Genomic DNA, 18,707 nt, shown 5'->3' with positions numbered 1-18,707 from the left:
CATGGAGAGCTGCATCAAGCCAGTCTCTGGACTGAAAACCGCAACAATAACACATGGTCATACATTTTCATTACATCGAATTAGAAGGTAATGTTTATTCCATCGCCAAGGGACCATAGACTGTAGTGTCTCACATAAATGTTATTGTTTTATGTCTACCCGTTCCTCAGAAAAATCAGCGTTAACAAACGGACAGACACACAGTCAGGCAGAGGAACAGTAAAGGTGATCCTTTAAGAGTTCTGTTTTAACGACTGAGGTACGGAACCCTAAGACGAAAAGGACAAACACATGGTTCAAATGGCTCTGAGCACTATGGGACTTAACATCTGTGGTCATCAGTCCCCTAGAACTTAGAACTACTGAAACCTAACTAACCTAAGGACATCACACACATCCATGCCCGAGGCAGGATTCGAACCTGCGACCGTAGCAGTCGCGCGGTTCCGGACTGAGCGCCTTAACCGCGAGACCACCGCGGCCGGCCGAAAAGGACAAGCGAGAACTTAATTATCCTGAAGTCAATTTATTACAGTTCGCCCACGATCTATATCAAAAAGTGCCCTTCACGGTATACTAAACGCTATATCACTGCGCAACGATTCTGAAGGCCAGTAGTGAGGTAGGCAGCTGAAACCCTATTCCTAAATGTAAACAAATACCTCGCTGAAGAACTGGACAACAAAATAAATAAATAAAATGAAAAATAAAAAAAGAGAATGGCGCAGAAACACTAGGACAATCATGGGATACAATTACAAGAATGGTATCCGCCAAAATAGAAAAAGAGATGCAACAAGGAAGCCTACATGAGAACAGAAAAAAAATTACAGGCGCAGTCACCAAAAAATGTATGCGAATTCACGGTTCACCTCGAACGAATGGATGGGAACAGGAAGAACTTCCTTTTTGTAGGGTTCCATAACTCATCTGGAAAAAACACAACCCTTACGGGATCACTTGATTGTCTGGCTGAATGTGTGTCTGTCCATCTGTTAAAAACCCTTTTTCTCGGTGTAGGTAGACATATCATGCTGAAATTTACGTGACAGACGAAGACCTACCGTCCCTTGAGTGTGTAAAAATTTGCAGCTTCAAAGTGAATGCGATGAGAAAGTATGGCCGTATATACAGGGTGTTCCATTTATCTGATGGCCGGCTGCCCCGGGTATTGCAGGCCCGCCACGGAAGCCGCACCTGCCGGTCGAATGGGTCCCACAGGAGGGCACTAGCCCCCCCCCCACCCCACCCCAGCCCCCCACCATGCCTTTTGTGGGTTTTAGCCTGAAGGCCATACAGACATACGCTCCTTGTTGGCCACCAGTGTCATTGGAGCAGTGTAACAGGCATCACAAGTATAACGCTGAAGTTTGCGAATTCAACAATGGCAACAGTGAATTATTCAGTTCCACAACAAGTGTTCATTTACGATTCGTGTGTGCATACAGAGTCTGCTCGTGCTGTTCAGAGATTGCTTGAACAGAAGTTGTTAGCTCTTTGAGTTCCGAGTCGTGATGCAGTTCGCAAAGTAAATTTCGTGAAACGGGAAGTGTTCAAAAATGTTCAAATTTGTGTGAATTTCTAAGGGACCAAACTGCATAGGCCATCGATCTCTAGACTTTTTTTTTTTTTTTGGCCATCAGTCTACTGACTGGTTTGATGCGGCCCGCCACGAATTCCTTTCCTGTGCTAACCTCTTCATCTCAGAGTAGCACTTGCAACCTACGTCCTCAATTATTTGCTTGACGTATTCCAATCTCTGTCTTCCTCTACAGTTTTTGCCCTCTACAGCTCACTCTAGTACCATGGAAGTCATTCCCTCATGTCTTAGCAGATGTCCTATCATCCTGTCCCATCTCCTTATCGGTGTTTTCCACATATTCCTTTCCTCTCCGATTCTGCGTAGAACCTCCTCATTCCTTACCTGATCAGTCCACCTAATTTTCAACATTCGTCTATAGCACCACAACTCAAATGCTTCGATTCTCTTCTGTTCCGGTTTTCCCACAGTCCATGTTTCACTACCATACAATGCTGTACTCCAGACGTACATCCTCAGAAATTTCTTCCTCAAATTAAGGCCAGTATTTGATATTAGTAGACTTCTCTTGGCCAGAAATGCCTTTTTTGCCAAGCCCATATTCACCTGTAACCTTTTCTTCTACTCCTTCCCCTAAAACTGCATTCCAGTCGCCCATGACTATTCGATTTTCGTCCCCCTTTACATACTGCATTACCCTTTCAATATCCTCATACACTTTCTCTATCTGTTCATCTTCAGCTTGCGACGTCGGCATGTATACCCGAACTATCGTTGTCGGTGTTGGTCTGCTGTCGATTCTGATTAGAACAACCCGGTCACTGAACTGTTCACAGTAACACACCCTCGGCCCTACCTTCCTATTCATAACGAATCCTACACCTGTTATACCATTTTCTGCTGCTGTTGATATTACCCGATACTCATCTGACCAGAAATCCTTGTCTTCCTTCCACTTCACTTCACTGACCCCTACTGTATCTAGATTGAGCCTTTGCATTTCCCTTTTCAGATTTTCTAGTTTCCCTACCACGTTCAAGCTTCTGACATTCCACGCCCCGACTCGTAGAACGTTATCCTTTCGTTGATTATTCAATCTTTTTCTCATGGTAACCTCCCCCTTGGCAGTCCCTTCCCGGAGATCCGAATGGGGGACTATTCCGGAATCTTTTGCCAATGGGGAGATCATCATGACACTTCTTCAATTACAGGCCACATGTCCTGTGGATACACGTTACGTGTCTTTAATGCAGTGGTTTCCATTGCCTTCTGCATCCTCATGTCGTTGATCATTGCTGATTCTTCCGCCTTTAGGGGCAATTTCCCACCTCTATCCGCTCCTCCGCCCTCTTTGACAAGGCCGTTGGCAGAATGAGGCTGACTTCTTATGCCGGAAGTCTTCGGCCGCCAATGCTGATTATTTATCAAAATTTAGACAGTGGCGGGGATCGAACCCGGAACCGAAGACGTTTTCATTATGAATCGAAGACGCTACCCCTAGACCACGGGTACCCTAGACTTACACACTACTTAAACTAACTGATGCTAAGAACAACACACACACATCCATGCCCGAGGGAGGACTCGAACGTCTGGAGGGAGCGGCCGTGAAGTCCGTGACATTACGCCTCAAACCGCACGGCCACTCCGCATGGCAAAAGGGGAAGTGTTCTGAAGACAAGAAGCGTAAACGACGATGTACAGTGCTCATTGAAGCTCGTCTCGATGACATTGCACACCACCTGGATAATTCCCTAAAAAGTGTCTTAGACATATTTTGAAGCAAACACAAATATCGTGCACCTCTGTATAGAGAGGTGCTAGACTGCTTGGTCTAATGCCCTATAAGGTATCAGTAGTACAGGAACTTCGACCTGGTGATCCTGTGCACAGGGTTAAGTGTTGTCACTGGGTTCAAAAATGGTTCAAATGGCTCTGAGCACTATGGGACTCAACTGCTGAAGTCATTAGTCCCCTAGAACTTAGAACTAGTTAAACCTAACTAACCTAAGGACATCACAAACATCCATGCCCGAGGCAGGATTCGAACCTGCGACTGTAGCGGTCTTGCGGTTCCAGACTGCAGCGCCTTTAACCGCACGGCCACTTCGGCCGGCGTTGTCACTGGGTTTTAAAACAAGTGCAGGACGATGAAATGGATCCTTACCTCATAGTGCTTTCAGACGAGGCTCAGTTCCGTTTACGCAGGTATGTTAACTCATAAAACTGTCGACATTGGAGCTTGTGCTTCATGAGGAACCCCTTCATGATCAGAAAATAGGAGTGCGGTGCGCAGTTTATCACGGTACAGCCCCCCCCCCCCCCCAGAACTCATATGAAATGTCCGATACCACCATTTTTTGTATGCATCCGGACAGTTATCGGACAATTCAGTGCTTCCTAAGGCCTTGTATGCGTGTCTTTATATGTATCATTCTGTCCTATTCGATAAAAGACTTGATATTCATTGCAAAGGAATGTGGAATGTTCTAGAAAGACGTGCGTTGTCGTAATTATTGGTGGATTGTTGTCATTGATAAAATTATGTACATACACTAAATTAAGTAACTAATCAAGAAATTGAAGTAATAAGTCCTTAGCAATAAATAACTAGAGACTGCAGCGATGTTAGCATGAAAAATCAATGCTTCTAATTAACAAAATGGTAATCTAAAAATCCAGTAACAGAAGACCTGAGTATCTTGTGAAACAGCTTAAAAGTTATTACCAAGCGATGTATTTTCATTTGTTATTTATTTCTATGTCTTCCTCTGTAATTAATATTCTTTGTAATTAGATTTCTAATTAACTCTTTAATTGTTTACATCTCACACTTTTTCAATTTCCTGAATTTGAGGCCTTATTTGTGCATTTTATGTATGTAATCGGATAAAGCACGAGCTCTGTACTACCAAATCGAAACTGTAATTAATTACGTACCGTAACTAAAATAATATGAGAGACATTAATTAAAGTTCAGAATAATTTTCTTATGGAAAATTAAAGATATTACTATAAAAGATTGTCATTGAATATTGTATTTTATAACTTATTCGGCTGTATCATCAGTTTCTTTACATTTTGTAAATTTTAATTGTAACATCAAAATGGTACAAAATTAATAATGCACTATTTTGGAAGCTATTGTTAAAATTGTATATGAAGCGATGCAGCGATGCTGCGACAAGTCAGTTAGTTTTGAAGTTACTTTTTAAGTCAAAGAGGTCAGTGAAGCCTGTCCGTGTTTTCTTAACATGAGGAGTGTGCAGTTCGGATGTCAATTGACGTGAATAAATTTTGTGAAGCATGAAATTTTTCCATTAATTCATCAATGGACCAGGCAGAGGAAACTTAAGTAGCATTTAACATGAATCGTTACTAGTTACTGGTGACAGAGTAACAGACCCAAATTTTTTAATGACGCAGTTACAGGTGAAAGATATGTGCAAAATATTTTGTGACAGGTTTTTAATGAACTGAGTGAAAGAGAACAAGGTTCAGCATAATGAGATTTTCACTCTGCAGCGGATTGTGCGCTGATATGAAACTTCCTGGCAGATTAAAACTGTGTGCCAAGCCGAGACACGAACTCGGGACCTTTGCCTTTTGTGGGCAAGTGCTCTACCACCTGAGCTACCCAAGCACGACTCACGCCCCGTCCTCACAGCTTTACTTCTGCCAGTACCTCGTCTCCCACCTTCCAGACTGTGAGCTGTGAGGACGGATCGTGAGTTGTGCTCGGGTAGCTCAGATGGTAGAGCACTTGCCCGCAAAAGGCAAACGTCCCGAGTTCGAGTCTTGGTCCAGCACACAGTTTTAATCTGCCAGGAAGTTTCGAGGTTCAGCATTTTTGTCAACAGGATTCAGCAACAGCTCAAACAGCGTGTGTTCCTTTGCACGCAGTTGACGATGTGTTCGATGAAAGAGTGATTAATAACGATATCAGGCCCGCCAGAAGTCCTGATTTAACTCTGTGCGGATTTTATACGTGGGGTACACTGAAGGACAAAGTGTACACAATAAATCCCCACACGATAGACGAACTCAAGAACAACATCCGTGAATCGATTAATTCAGTATCTCACAGAGAATTACATCGTGCGATTATTAATTTCTTGAACAGATGTCAGAAATGCGTGGAAAATAATAGTAGGTAGTTCCAGCGTCTCCTTGCAGTGACATGGGTGAGTACACAGTTTATTTGCTTATATTTTAAATCTAGTCCAGTCGTACTGCAGCAGAAGATGGGCGACATGGGGTCTCGTCGCCGAGCAACGGAGCGCTCGCTGCCAGGCACCTACTGCGCCGCCATCAGGTAAATGGAACATCCTGTACATCACGTATTTTGATACTCACACTCATAAAAAGCTATGGACCTAAAATTACACTACTGGCCATTAAAACTGCTACACCACGAACATGACGTGCTACAGACACGAAATTTAACCGAAAGGAAGTAGATGCTGTGATATGCAAATGATTAGCTTTTCAGAGCATTCACACAAGGTTGGCGCCGGTGGCGACACCTACAACGTGCTGACACGAGGAAAGTTTCCAACCGATTTCTCATACACAGTTGACCGGCGTTGCCCGGTGAAACGTTGTTGTGATGCCTCGTGTTAGTAGGAGAAATGCGTACCATCACGTGTCCGACTTTGATAAAGGTCGGATTGCAGCCTATCGCGATTGCGGTTTATCGTATCGCGACATTGCTGCTCGCGTTGGTCGAGATCCGATGACTGATAGCAGAATATGGAATCGGTGGGTTCAGGAGGGTAATACGGAACGCCGTGCTGGATCCCAACGGCCTCGTATCACTAGCAGTCGAGATGACAGGCATCTTATCCGCATGGCTGTAACGGATCGTGCAGCCACGTCTCGATCCCTGAGTCAACAGATGGGGACGTTTGCAAAACAACAACCAGCTGCACGAACAGTTCGACGACGTTTGCAGCAGCACGGGCTATCAGCTCGGAGACCGTGGCTGCGGTTACCCTTGACGCTGCATCACAGACAGGAGCGCCTGCGATGGTGTACTCGACGACGAACCTGGGTGCACGAATGGCATAACGTCATTTTTTCGGATGAATCCAGGTTCTGTTTACAGCATCGTGATGGTCGCATCCGTGTTTGGCGACATCGCGGTGAACACACATTGGAAGCGTGTATTCGTCATCGCCATACTGACGTATCACCAGGCGTGATGGTATGGCGTGCCTTTCGTTACATGTCTCTGTCACCTCTTGTTCGCATTGACGGCACTTTGAACAGTGGACGTTAAATTTCAGATGTGTTACGACCCGTGGCTCTACCCTTCATTCGATCCCTGCAAAGCCCTACATTTCAGCAGGATAATTCACAACCGCATGTTGCAGGTCCTGTACGGGCCTTTCTGGATACAGAAAATGTTCGACTGCTGCCCTGGCCAGCACATTCTCCAGATCTCTCACCAACTGAAAACGTCTGGTCAACGGTGGCAGAGCAACTGGCTCGTCACAATACGCCAGTCACTACTCTCGATGAACTCTGGTATCGTGTTGAAGCTGAATGGGGAGCTGTACCTGTACACGCCAGCCAAGCTGTGTTTCTCAATGCTCAGACGTATCAAGCTGTATCAAGGCTGTTATTACAGCCAGAGGTGGTTGTTCTGGGTAATGATTTCTCATGATCTATGCACCCAAATTGCGTGAAAATGTAATCACATGTCAGTTTTAGTATAATATATTTGTCCAATGAACACCCATTTATTATCGCCATTACTTCTTGTTGTACTAATGGGCGGTAGTGTACTTCAGAGTGTGTGTGTGTTTGTGTGTGTGTGTGTGTGTGTGTGTGTGTGTGTGTGTGTGTGTGTTTGTGTGCGTGTCTGTGTGGGGACACAGTTGTGAGTACCCCAGCTGGTGGATGAGGGTGTGAGTGCTACCAGCAGAGAATTTGACTCTGGTCTGTCAATCAACTCGAATGAGAGTGACCGCACGTTCCACCATTGAAGAGCCACAGCTGTGTGTTGCTGGCCAGCCGGCACGCAGGAGGTTTGCGCGACCTTGTTGCGTTGATGACACACCCCTCGCCCAATGACTCACCGTGCTTTTGTTCACAGCATGGTTTCCATAGACATTCTTCAACGCCTATAAATATTTGCGATGGTGTATTTTCTGGCAAAAGAAAATCAGTGACAGGTCTGTGCTTGGAACGCACTTCTGTTACAGATATCATTTTGAAGGCTAGATATAGTGTGGCTACTTATTGGAACTTCATGAAACTATAGGGGCTGAAGGGTAAGTAATCCACAATGCCCCACAACAAAATTTTGCATTTTTTAACCGAAATTTGTCGAGAAAAAAGATATGAGTTGCATCACATATTGAAAGCCCCTCGCATGTATCATGTTGCACGCCATTCACAATAACACTTGCATCGTGTGAAAAACAGAAAGCTTTTTGAGTGATTTTCAATGTTCGGTAGCAGGTCAGTGTTAAAGCAGAGAGGGCAAGAAATAAATCACCCATAGGAGATGTCACACTAACACCGCCTAAGAAAGACTCTAGAATCGACAATGGACTGTATTCAGCGAGGACTGGAGTCCACAAATTTGTCCAGGGATGTTGTACAGACCTGAAGAGATTCAGTGATGATTATGTCACATACAGGTACTGATGCTGATTGCCCGCTGTTCCAAATAGTCCCAGACATTGACTAGAGGGTTCAGATCGGATGGTTTTGGAGGCCAGTTGGGATGCGATAGGATCGACAAAACAACAGCGTATCTGTGCAGCCCTGTCATCACGGCTGTTATCGTCTTGGTAGAGCGTCTGCGGCACACTCAGCATGGAGGTGTAGAAGGAAGGGCAATGTTTCGTCACCCAGAATGTTGAAATAAACATCGAGGTTAATGTTCACAGTAACCATAGCGAATGGGCCCGGATCATGGGACTAAAAATATCCCCAAAACGGCACAGAGCAGCTTCTGATCTGAACTACAGCTTCCACACGAAGCCGGTTAGACTGATAACTGGGTAGTCGCTTCCACTCGACACCTTGCGTCATTTGAGGAGAGGCGAGATGGTGACTCGCTGGACCAAACTACACCTCTCCAGTGAGTCACTGTTCAGGGTCTGAGTTGTTTAGACCTTCGTACATTTGCAGCTTGTTGTGTTTCAGAATATTCCCTGAAACACAGGCGCCTTATCCCCCATAGTGTGAAATAGGAGATTTGAAAATGATCCTGTAACGCCGGAAATGCACATCCTCCTATTTCCATCTATTCAAAAAAATGACTCCAAGCACTGTGGGACTTAACTTCTGAGGTCATCAGTCCCCTAGAACTCAGGACTACTTAAACCTAACCAACCTAAGGACATCACACACATCCATGCCCGAGGCAGGATTCGAACTTGCGACCGTAGCGGTCGCGCGGTTCCAGACTGCAGCGCCTAGAACCGCTCGGCCACTTCGGCCGGCTTTCCATCTATTGTTCTATAATTTTATTCCCTATTTTGTTACCTGAAGATATGACATTTCTGCGTCTTTATATATTGTAATTGGTTCAAATGGCTCTGAGCACTATGGGACTCAACTGCTGTGGTCATAAGTCCCCTAGAACTTAGAACTACTTAAACCTAACTAACCTAAGGACATCACACACATCCATGCCCGAGGCAGGATTCGAACCTGCGACCGTAGCGGTCGTGCGGTTCCAGACTGTAGCGCCTTTAACCGCTCGGCCACTCCGGCCGGCCTATATTGTAATTGTATTACATATATATATATATATATATATATATATATATATATATATATATATATATATATATATATCTCGGGGCGGTTAGTAGACCCGCAACCGAGCGCCTCCCCAGGTGGCGGATAGGGGAATGCCTCCTAGATATAGGTGGTACCGAGGAAATGAAATACTCGGGGCGGACCAAAACTACTAGTAGCGTCTGTTCCCACAGTGGGCGGCTACAAAAGGCGTCTGCTCCACATGTCAGTGGCGGCCTCAACCAACCTCCTGATCTGGAAAGTCAGGTTGTAGTCGGCAGCATGCCATACATCCAACTACTAAACATCATGATGGTACAACGAGAAAAATCTCACTACCCCGGGCCCCAGTCAATAGACTGGGATCGTCGTGAGCATCGGATTCCGGGGGCTCACGGACATCATGAGAAGAATCGGAGCTTCTCAAACTCCCTCAAGACCAAACGCAAACACTACATCGGCACACTCAACGTGAACACACTGATGAAGACAGGAAAGATGAAACAACTGACAGACACTCTCGAAAAATTTCAAATCAAAATATGTGCACTGCAAGAAACACGATTCACAGACGAAGACCATTTCAACACGGAGAATTTCAGAATATACAAAGGAAAACCATCGAGACAACTGAAAAACCTAAGGCTTTTTGGCACAGGATTTGCAGTACACAGGTCCATCACGGACAGCATAATCGACTTTTCGTCACCAAACGAAAGAATCAGCACCATCACAGTGAAATCAGCCAATAAATCCTACACAATAATCAACGCACATGCACCGACTAATGATTACAACAGGAAAAATCCGGACGAAATTGATGACTTCTGGACGACAATGGAAGAAACTATCAGAAAAATTCCTGCACATAGAGTCAAAATAATACTGGGAGACTTCAACGCCAAACTCGGAAAAGAAAAGATATACAGACATATCACAGGAAAACATACTCCACACAAGGACACCAACAAAAACGGAAAACATCTGATAGACTTTTGCAAAAGCCACGACCTCGCCATTATGTCAACAAAATTCAAGAAACCAACACGAAAACTTACCACATGGAAATTCCCCAGCGGAAAGCAAGAACTACAAATCGACCACGTAATAGTGCAGAAAGACTCACAAAAAGAAATTTTGAACATAGACACCCGTAAAGGCTACTTCGACTCAGACCACCACCTACTACAGATCAGGATTCGTCTTTTGCCCAAGAAAAAGCTCCAGAAGAACAAAATTGTTAGACCAGATCCAGAATACGTTACTTTAAACCAGAAACAAATATTACACAAAATTAAAATGGAGAAAACGACAGACTGGACACAACTTTCACGAAGAATCCGAGAGGCCATGAAACTAGCACAAGCACCACGAACACGGAAACACCGTTGGTGGAACCACACATGTGACCAAGCTATTGACCAACGAATCAGTGCATGGAAAAAATTTAGTTGCCATAAATCCCAAGAGAATTGGATGAACTTCTTGAAAACACAGAAGCAATCAAGCAAAATCATTCGCAGTGAAAAACGACAGTACGACAAACGGCGACTGACAGAGATCGAATCGGACTTCATGAAGAACAATACAAGAAACTTCTACAGAACGTTCAGAGAAAATATGACTGGATATCAACCACCCAACTTGTGCTTCAGAAGACCGGATGGAACCCTAGAAACCAATACCAAAAACAATTGTGACATTCTGGCAAAGTACTTTGAAAAACTGCTCAACACGGACCCCCCCATGGAAGAAATGATGACAGAAACGAGCACATACAATCCAGATAGTGAACCTCCAACTCTAGAAGAAGTTAAAGAAATAATAAAGTCACTCAAGAATCGTAGAGCACCAGGAGAAGATGGCATCATCGCGGAAATCTGGAAGTTACAAGACCCAGAACTCACCAAAGACATCCACAGGATCTTGGAAGACATCTGGAAGACCATGAAAATTCCTGACGACTGGAAAACTGCCCTGATACACCCACTACACAAAAAAGGTGACAAGACTAACCCGAACAATTACAGAGGAATATCCCTATTACCGGTCACATACAAGATCCTCTCTAAAGCTTTACTGAACAGACTAGAATGCCAAACCGACCACTTGATTGGGGAATACCAAGCAGGCTTCCGTAAAGGGCGGTCTTGTGCGGAACAAATTTGGAACCTGAAAATGATTTTACAACACAAACAGAACCTGATCATTACCTTTGTTGACTTCAAAAAGGCGTACGACTCTATCGACCGGAAAACTCTCTTCAAAATTCAAGCAGAATACAAAGTAGACAACAAAACACGGGCTATCATAGAGCAAACTTTAACCAACACGACCTCCAAAGTAAAGTTCTGTGGGGAACTATCAGAGCCCTTTGAAATTCGCACAGGTGTCCGACAAGGCGATGGCCTCTCACCTCTCCTTTTCAATCTGGTGTTAGATAAGGTCATAAAAGAATGGGAAACATCACAACAGGGGATAACCTTAGGAAACCTACAGATTAAATGCCTGGCTTTTGCAGACGATTTGGCGATTGTCACGAAAGGTATAAAGGAAACAAAAGACGCTATTGAAAAACTGCACGAAATCGCTGCCAAAACTGGACTACAGATCTCTTACGAAAAGACACAGTTTATGAGCACAAAGAAACTCTCATCTCTGAACACAAAGTATGGCACGATTTACAAAACGGCAAACTTCAAATACCTCGGTGAAACACTACAAATGAGTGGACATAACAGAGACTCAAACGAAGAAAGAAAGACTAAACTGGACAAGGCATACAGAGTAGTGTGGAATCATTACAACAAGAAGTCTATCTCACAAAAAGCCAAATTACGCCATTACGACACGGTGGTGCTCCCCGAGGCACTATATGCAGCAGAGACCACACTAATCCTAGGGCATACACGTATCAGACAATTAGAAAAAGTAGAACGGAAAATACTTAGGAAAATATTTGGCGCAACTAACAACAATGGAATATGGATCAAGAAACCTACAAAGGAACTGTACAAACATACGGAGACAATCACAGAAAAGATTAGAAAACGCAGACTACAATTCTATGGACACCTATACAGAATGCCATCACACAGGCTGACCAAACAGATCTTTGACTGGGTAACCACTAGAAACAACAAATGGGTGGCAGAGGTAGAAAACGAGCTGAACCAGCTCAACATAACAGCAGACACAATAAACGACAGAATAAAGTTCAGAAACATCATTAAGAAAAGTAAACTACATGAGATACAATGCGACAAACGAACAGGCATAAAATGGACCGAAGAACGCAAGCAAGATCACAGCCATAAGATGAAAGAAATATGGGCAACCAAAAAGGCAATCAAGATGAAGTCGAAGACACAAAGCCGACAAGAAGCATGGACAGAGGACCGGAAACAGAAACACAGCGAGCGAATGAGGGAAGTTTGGGCAGCAAGGAAGGCAGCAAAAGGAACTGGCCATGTAGTTTAGTCCAAATGCGCTCTTTAAGGGCAAAACACCAATTATATATATATATATATATATATATATATATATATATATATATATATATATATATATATATGCATTTATGTCGATGTGTAATTGGTTTGTTTTGTAAATATTATTTGTATGTTTACGCTGGGTCTTACCTAGGGAAAACTATGTTATCGAACGATTCTATTGATATGTCGCGTGGAGAACCAAAGTGTTTGGGATCTTTGGTAGTATTAACTCTGCCGCTTGGAGCACGGGCAGAGCAGAGTCTGGCTGGAGTAGGGCGGTGGAGCAGGTGTGTTGTGTGACGCCCCCGCGAGTTGCCGCGCTTTCGGGGTTTGGCAGCATGTAACTGCGCGCGACTTGCTATGATAGTTTGTGACACGGTGTCGCGGACGGGGAGCATTAGCTGGCGCACATCAAGAGCCCGTTTCGCCTGGTGACCGTGTCGAGAAGAAGGCGCGCCAACATCCAGCTTCTGCAACAGCGACGGCCGACAATAACTGATTGTCGCCACGTCCTCGATCGACGACTTCATACCTTCGCCGCGCGGGATTAGCCGAGCGGTCTTAGGCGCCGCAGTCATGGACTGTGCAGCTGGTCCCGGCGGAGGTTCGAGTCCTCCCTGAGGCGTGGGTGTGTGTCTTTGTCCTTAGAATAATTTAGACTAAGTGCTGTGTAAGCTTAGGGACTGATGACCTTAGCAGTTAAGTCCCGTAAGATTTCACACACATTTGAACATCAAAACTTCAGTCAACCAACAAGGAAGACTGAAAGCATGTGAAGTTTTAGAACTGTATGGCAGACCTCAGCTTTTCAAACTGTTCCATTTCCATCATCAAAATTCAGCAACTTAGCATGAACCTTTGTTGCTCATTGTCCCAACTGCACTACCAAGCAGGGTCCCCTCCTTTTCCGATATGAAGTTGAGTGTCGTTGAAATTCAAACGCCAGCATTAAAGGAATATCATTCCATTTCGCTGCTTTAATTCCAAAGTTCAGTTAAAGTATTCGTACCTGACTACAACAACGAAACAGAACTATATTTATATTACACAAGCCTTTGTTGCTCATTGTCCCAACTGCACTACCAAGCAGGGTCCCCTCCTTTTCCGATATGAAGTTGAGTGTCGTTGAAATTCAAACGCCAGCATTAAAGGAATATCATTCCATTTCGCTGCTTTAATTCCAAAGTTCAGTTAAAGTATTCGTACCTGACTACAACAACGAAACAGAACTATATTTATATTACACAAGCACAAATTATGAGTGTGTGTTTTGTTACCATATTTTAGCTTACTTGTTACTGCAGCTCAGCTTGGTACGTACTAAATTTTACCATTGTTAATTGTTCAAAATCATTTACTTCAAGCTCAAAGTTAAATCTCTTATTTCCAAATTGCGTAGATTCAAGTTGCTTTTCAGATGATTGTTGAGGTAGCCCAAGACTAACCGTATTTTATTTTATTTCGTAGTGCTTCAGAAACAAAGTTCACTATTAATTTGAGTCACTAAATTAACTTTCAACTTTCTGGTTTTATTAATTCTTTTGCTAAATTAAGTCAGAGCGTAGCGAAATTTATTCCTTCTGACAAACATTGAGTTTTCACACAATAAGTGTCAACCTTCAGTTGCCATGCCTTTGGTGCTAATTATATGTGCATTAACCTTTCTTTTTCTGTTGTTATAGTAGTTGTCCATAGGACTGGCGACCATAATTTTCCCCAAATCTCAAATATCTAATTAACACCAGTTAATTGTTAATGTAATGACCGCACATTTACTTTCTTTATTAACTTTACACTTTTTCAAAATTAATTTCCTCCAATTTCATTTGCATTTTTCCTTTCATTTAGATGTAACCCTTCCTTCCTCTTTACTGACAAATTAACTTCGGTGACGATTGCTTTTCCCAAATTTCCTTTATGTGGTGTGCGTACTGTAGGACCTTCGGTACACACACCATCAGATTATTTGACTTGTCGCTCTAACGAAGTAGACGAGTGTCAGCAATATGTCTCGTGGTCTTATCGTGGCGTGTTTATCTTCTGCCGTTAGGACAGACGATAGAAATGCCACTTGCACACTTAGAGTAGCAGATTGACGGTGACCAACTTTAAACAGAACTTGATTAATTTTCACACACATTTATTAAAATAATAACAATCATAAAATTACTTAACTTTATTCTGGATGCTATTTACAATTGACAATCTGAAGTTCCTTTGGTCTTGGTACGTTAATCTTATTCTCACATACCTCTGATACTTGACGAAGTGTCTATACATTTCTCCTCATGGCTATGTACAAGAATATGATAATCTTATTAGGCGCAGACTGAAACTTGACTATAGACTAATCGGCAGTTCGGCAGAAGCAGAATTTGGTCCGTCTCTAAGGCAGCGCCATCTCGTAGTGTGGAGATGGACGAGCACTGCGGCTGCGCTGTCATGCTTAGCGCCCCCATTTTTCACTGTCATTAAGGTCGATAGGTCAGGGGGAGGTTACAGTCCAATCTCGAAACTCATTTCTCATCCAAACCGAATATTTCCAGACTAACAAGGGGACCTCCCCATCGCACCCCCCTCAGATTTACTTATAAGTTGGCACAGTCAATAGGCCTTGAAAAACTGAACACAGATCAATCGAGAAAACAGGAAGAAGTTGTGTGGAACTATGGAAAAAATAAGCAAAATATAGAAAGTGAGTAATCCATGTACAAGATAAGCAACATCAAGAACAATATGAGCCTAGGAGCGGCGTGGTCCCGTTGTTAGCGTGAGTAGTTGCGGAGCAAAATGTCATTGGTTCAAGTCTTCCCTTGAGTGAAGAGTTTGATTTTTTATTTTCAGTTTATGTGACAAACTCTTATGTTTTGATGACTTTTTTGGGAGTGATTATGACATACACAAAAAAATCTAAATTGGGCAAGGTAGAAGAATCTGTTTACCCATTCGCCGAGTGTACAAGTTAGGTGGGTCGACAACATATTCCTGTCATGTGACGCACATGCCGTCACCAGTGTCGTATAGAATATATCAAACGTGTTTCCCTGTGGAGGAATTGGTTGACCTATGACCTTGCGATCAAATGTTTTCGGTTCCCATTGGAGAGGCACGTCCTTTCGTCTACTAATCGCACGGTTTTGCGGTGCGGTCGCAGAACACAGACACTAAACTTATTACAGTGAACAGAGACGTCAATGAACGAACGGACAGATCATAACGCTGCGAAAATAAACAAAGTAAACTTTTCACTCGAGGGAAGACTTGAACCAAGGACCTCTCGCTCCGCAGCTGCTGAGAAGAACCACGGCGCTCCTGAGCTCATACTATCCTTGATGTTTGCTATCTTACGCATAGACTACTCAGTTTGTATATTTTGCTTACTTTTTTCATAGTTCTACACAACTTCTTCCTGTTTTCTCGAGTGATCTGTGTTCAGTTTTTCAAGGCCTATCCACTGTGCCAACTTATAACTAAATCTGAGGGGGGTGCGATGGGGAGGTTCCCTTGTAAGTCCCCTCACAACCCGTAGAAACCAGTAATAGGAATTGTGAAACAGATTTAATAAAAAAAAGAAGCAACAGACCTAGAACAGTATCCTGTGGCACCTCCCACCTCCGTGTACCAGTGTAAATTCAAATTTACTCCCTCTTTGTTAACACTGAAGAGGACACACCTGCTTTCCACTCTCCAGTTATGAAGCTCCAGATCGGTAAACACGGGACGCGGGCACTGACTATGGTACTCACCAGAGAAGATGGAGGCGATGGCGGCTATGATGAAGGAGAAGATGACCCCGGGCCCGGCCACGGACTTGGCGACCATGCCAGCCACCAGGTACATGCCGGTGCCCACGCAGGACCCCACTCCCAGCGAGGTCAGGTCCAGCGTCGTCAGGCACTTCTGCAATCAGCCACAGACAGGCGGCGCCATTAGTCTCTCCACGTGTTTGTTCACAGGCGTGACGCAATTTCTGCTCGCAAAAACTATTTAAGAAGTCCACTGTAGGCTGTAAAATTTCTTATTCGTAAACTGGAAGCAGTTAATTCCATAAATTATCTGGGAGTAGACATTAGGAGTGATTTAAAATGGAATGTTCATATAAAGTGATCTGACCTCTTAGCCATAAACAATCCAGAGCTAATGCATCTACATCTACATTTATACCCCGCAAGCCACCCAACGGTGTGTGGCGGAGGGCACTTTACGTGCCACTGTCATTACCTCCCTTTTCTGTTCCAGTCGCGTATGATTCGCGGGAAGAACGAATGCCTGAAAGCCTCCGTGCGCGCTCTAATCTCTCTAATTTTACATTCGTGATCTCCTCGGGAGGTATAAGTAGGGGGAAGCAATATATTCGATACCTCATCCAGAAACGCACCCTCTCGAAACCTGGACAGCAAGCTACACCGCGATGCAGAGCGCCTCTCTTGCAGAGTCTGCCACTCGAGTTTGTTAAACATCTCCGTAACGCTATCACGCTTACCAAATAGCCCTGTGACGAAACGCGCCGCTCTTCTTTGGATCTTCTCTATCTCCTCCGTCAACCCGACCTGGTACGGATCCCACACTGATGAGCAGTACTCGAATATAGGTCGAACGATGTTTTGTAAGCCACCTCCTTTGTTGATGGACTACATTTTCTAAGGACTCTCCCAATGAATCTCAACCTGGTACCGGCCTTACCAACAATTAATTTTATATGATCATTCCACTTCAAATCGTTCCGCACGCATACTCCCAGATATTTTACAGAAGTAACTGCTACCAGTGTTTGTTCCGCTATCATATAATCATACAATAAAGGATCCTTCTTTCTATGTATTCGCAATACATTACATTTGTCTATGTTAAGGGTCAGTTGCCACTCCCTGCACCAAGTGCCTATCCGCTGCAGATCTTCCTGCATTTTGCTGCAATTTTCTAATGCTGCAACTTCTCTGTATACTACAGCATCATCCGCGGAAATCCGCATGGAACTTCCGGCTCTATCTATGTATTGTGAAAAGTAATGGTCCATAACACTCCCCTGTGGCATCCCAGAGGTTACTTTAACGTCTGTAGACGTCTCTCCATCGACAACAACATGTTGTGTTCTGTTTGCTAAAAATTCTTCAATCCAACCACACAGCTGGTCTGATATTCCGTAGGCTCTTACTTTGTTTATCAGGCGACAGTGCGGAACTGTAACGAACGCCTTCCGGAAGTCATGGAAAATAGCATCTGCCTGGGAGCCTGTATCTAATATTTTATGGGTCTTATGAACAAATAAATCGAGTTTGGTCTCACACGATCTCTGTTTCCGGAATCCGTGTTGATTCCTACAGAGTAGATTCTGGGTTTCCAAAAACGACATGATACTCGAGCAAAAAACATGTTCCAAAACTCTACAACAGATCGATGTCAGAGATATAGGTCTATAGTTTTGCGCATCTGCTCGACGACCCTTCTTGAAGACTGGGACTACCTGTGCTCTTTTCCAATTATTTGGAACCTTCCGCTTCTCTAGAGACTTGCGGTACACGGCTGTTAGAAGGGGAGCAGGCTCTTTCGCGTACTCTGTGTAGAATCTAATTGCTATCCCGTCAGGTCCAGTGGACTTTCCTCTGTTGAGTGATTCCAGTTGCTTTTCTATTCCTTGGACACTTATTTCGATGTCAGCCATTTTTTCGTTTGTGCGAGGATTTAGAGAAGGAACTGCAGTGCGGTCTTCCTCTGTGAAACAGCTTTGGAAAAAGGTGTTTAGTATTTCAGCTCTACGCGTGTCATCCTCTGTTTCAATGCCATCATCATCCCGGAGTGTCTGGATATGCTGTTTCGAGCCACTTACTGATTTAACATAAGACCAGAACTTCCTAGGATTTTCTGTCAAGTCGGTACATAGAATTTTACTTTCAAATTCACTGAACGCTTCA

At 43.8% G+C, this 18,707-nt stretch overlaps 1 protein-coding gene across 1 annotated transcript in view; it reads right to left on the bottom strand.

Annotated features, from left to right (window-relative positions):
* Nucleotides 1–18,707, bottom strand: part of LOC126213052 (probable cationic amino acid transporter) — a 717,466-nt gene that overhangs the window by 359,621 nt on the left and 339,138 nt on the right. The window contains exon 3 of the mRNA XM_049940623.1: nucleotides 16,542–16,695. Coding sequence (XP_049796580.1) covers nucleotides 16,542–16,695 — 154 coding nt within the window. The remainder of the gene's footprint in view (nucleotides 1–16,541; nucleotides 16,696–18,707) is intronic.

Source organism: Schistocerca nitens, chromosome 11 (assembly GCF_023898315.1).
Source record: "Schistocerca nitens isolate TAMUIC-IGC-003100 chromosome 11, iqSchNite1.1, whole genome shotgun sequence".
NCBI lineage: Eukaryota > Metazoa > Arthropoda > Insecta > Orthoptera > Acrididae > Schistocerca > Schistocerca nitens.
This window is presented reverse-complemented; position numbering and strand designations above follow the sequence as displayed.